Source organism: Tupaia chinensis, unplaced genomic scaffold (genome assembly GCF_000334495.1).
Source record: "Tupaia chinensis unplaced genomic scaffold, TupChi_1.0 Scaffold000201_1, whole genome shotgun sequence".
Classification (NCBI taxonomy): domain Eukaryota; kingdom Metazoa; phylum Chordata; class Mammalia; order Scandentia; family Tupaiidae; genus Tupaia; species Tupaia belangeri.
This window is the reverse complement of record NW_006159676.1, coordinates 1,437,017-1,438,701: the sequence shown is the minus strand read 5'-3', so window position 1 is coordinate 1,438,701 and position 1,685 is coordinate 1,437,017. Positions and strand designations below refer to the sequence as shown.

At 57.6% G+C, this 1,685-nt stretch overlaps 1 protein-coding gene across 1 annotated transcript in view; it reads left to right on the top strand.

Annotated features, from left to right (window-relative positions):
- Positions 1-1,685, top strand: part of CRTC1 (CREB regulated transcription coactivator 1) — a 52,353-nt gene that overhangs the window by 17,591 nt on the left and 33,077 nt on the right. Inside the window, exon 3 of the mRNA XM_027771274.1 lies at positions 1,413-1,529. Within this exon, the coding sequence (XP_027627075.1) occupies positions 1,413-1,529 (117 nt within the window). The remainder of the gene's footprint in view (positions 1-1,412; positions 1,530-1,685) is intronic.

The following is a 1,685-nucleotide window of genomic DNA, read 5'->3' as shown; positions in this document are numbered from 1 at the left end:
CCCAGGGTCAGCCAGCTAGCCGCCCGGTCCCCTGTGTTCACAGTCCTGGTTTCGTCTGAGCGAGCTGGCCACATGGCGGGGAGGGGGGGTCTCTTCGTTTTTTGTGTCTTTCTAGTTTGCCGTAGGGCGTGGGTGCTTGTTGGAGGTAGAGGGGGGAGGCGGTGAGAAATCACCTCCCGCCCCAGGGGGATCATCAGATCACAGCCCCCTTCTTCTCCGTTCTGTTCTCCTTTCAGGCCGGGCCTCGCATGCCCCTGACGCCTGGTATCGATTTCATCCACTGGGTCTGGGACTCGAGCCGTGTAGTTGGCCACGCCTGACCCCACCATGGATTTCCGATTCTGCTGCCTTATTATTTTTTTTTTTTAAAGGAAGTTTTTGCTGGGCCATCAGGTGGCATGGTTGTTGAAGGCGCTGGACTCCCACATGGCTGACCACGGTTCAAGTCCCAGACCTGGCAACTTGCTTTCTCACTTTCCCTCTCTCTCTCTTCGGTCAACCTGTTTTTGCGGGGAGGGGGAGGTTTTTGCTATAGGGCGCGTGCGCTCGCCAGACAGACAGAGACAGAGAGAAAGAAAGCAAGACATCACCCCCCAGGGGGGATGGTCACGCTGCAATCCCTTCTCCTCCATTCTCCTCTCGGGATCTTGGGCACGCACGCACACGCGCCCGGCGTGAGTTTAAGCCACCGGGTCCGGGACACGAACCGAAGTCGACTACGTGGGAGTCCAGCGACATACCCATTACACTAACTGCTGGTCCCCAAAAGCTGATTTTTTTGAGAGGATAAATTAAATAATAATTTTTTTTAAAAAGGGTGTTTTTGCCTTAGGCCACATGGACTTCCCAGAAAGAGAAAAAGATAGAGACAGCGAGAGGGAAAGTGAGAAATTACTCGCCAGGGTCTCACACTGCCTTCTCCTCCATTCCTGTATTTGGGGCACACACACATATGCCCAGTGTGATTTTCTTTTCTGTCCTCTTTAAGAGGTTTTTGCTATAGGGCGCGTGCACTTGCCAGACAGACAGAGACAGAGAGACAGAAAGCGAGAAATCACCCCCCAGGGGGGATGGCCACGCCGCAATCCCTTCTCCTCCATTCTCCTCTCGGGATCTTGGGCACACACGCACTCACGCCCGGCGTGAGTTTAAGCCACCGGGTCCGGGACTCGAACCGCGGTCTACTCCATGGCAGTCCAGCGACATAGCCATGATGCCAATTTCTGGTTGCCCGATTTGGCCCTTCTAAATGTAGAGACACCTTCTTTGAAAATGGCAGACCTGTGGTCCCACAGCCCCGGACTGGTGGCAGAGGGAGGCAGGGGATGCTTTGCAGGGTGTGCTGGGAAGGCACCCCCTCAGCCCCCCAGCCTCCCGCACCCCCCCACAGCTGCCAACGTCTCTCCCAACAGCTCCAACTCCAGAAGACTCAGTACCTGCAGCTGGGCCCGAGCCGCGGCCAGTATTACGGGGGGTCACTGCCCAACGTAAACCAGATCGGGAGCAGCAACATGGACCTACCCTTCCAGGTGAGCCCCCACCCCTGCACCCCCTCCTGCAAGAGGAGCCTCCCAGACTGGGCAGGCGTGGGGGAGGCAGGGCCTTGGGCAGTCAGGGTCCCCCCCCCAGCTCCTGCAGACAGCTGGGGTCACCAATCATTGTCGGAGGCCTCCCCCGCCCCGCCT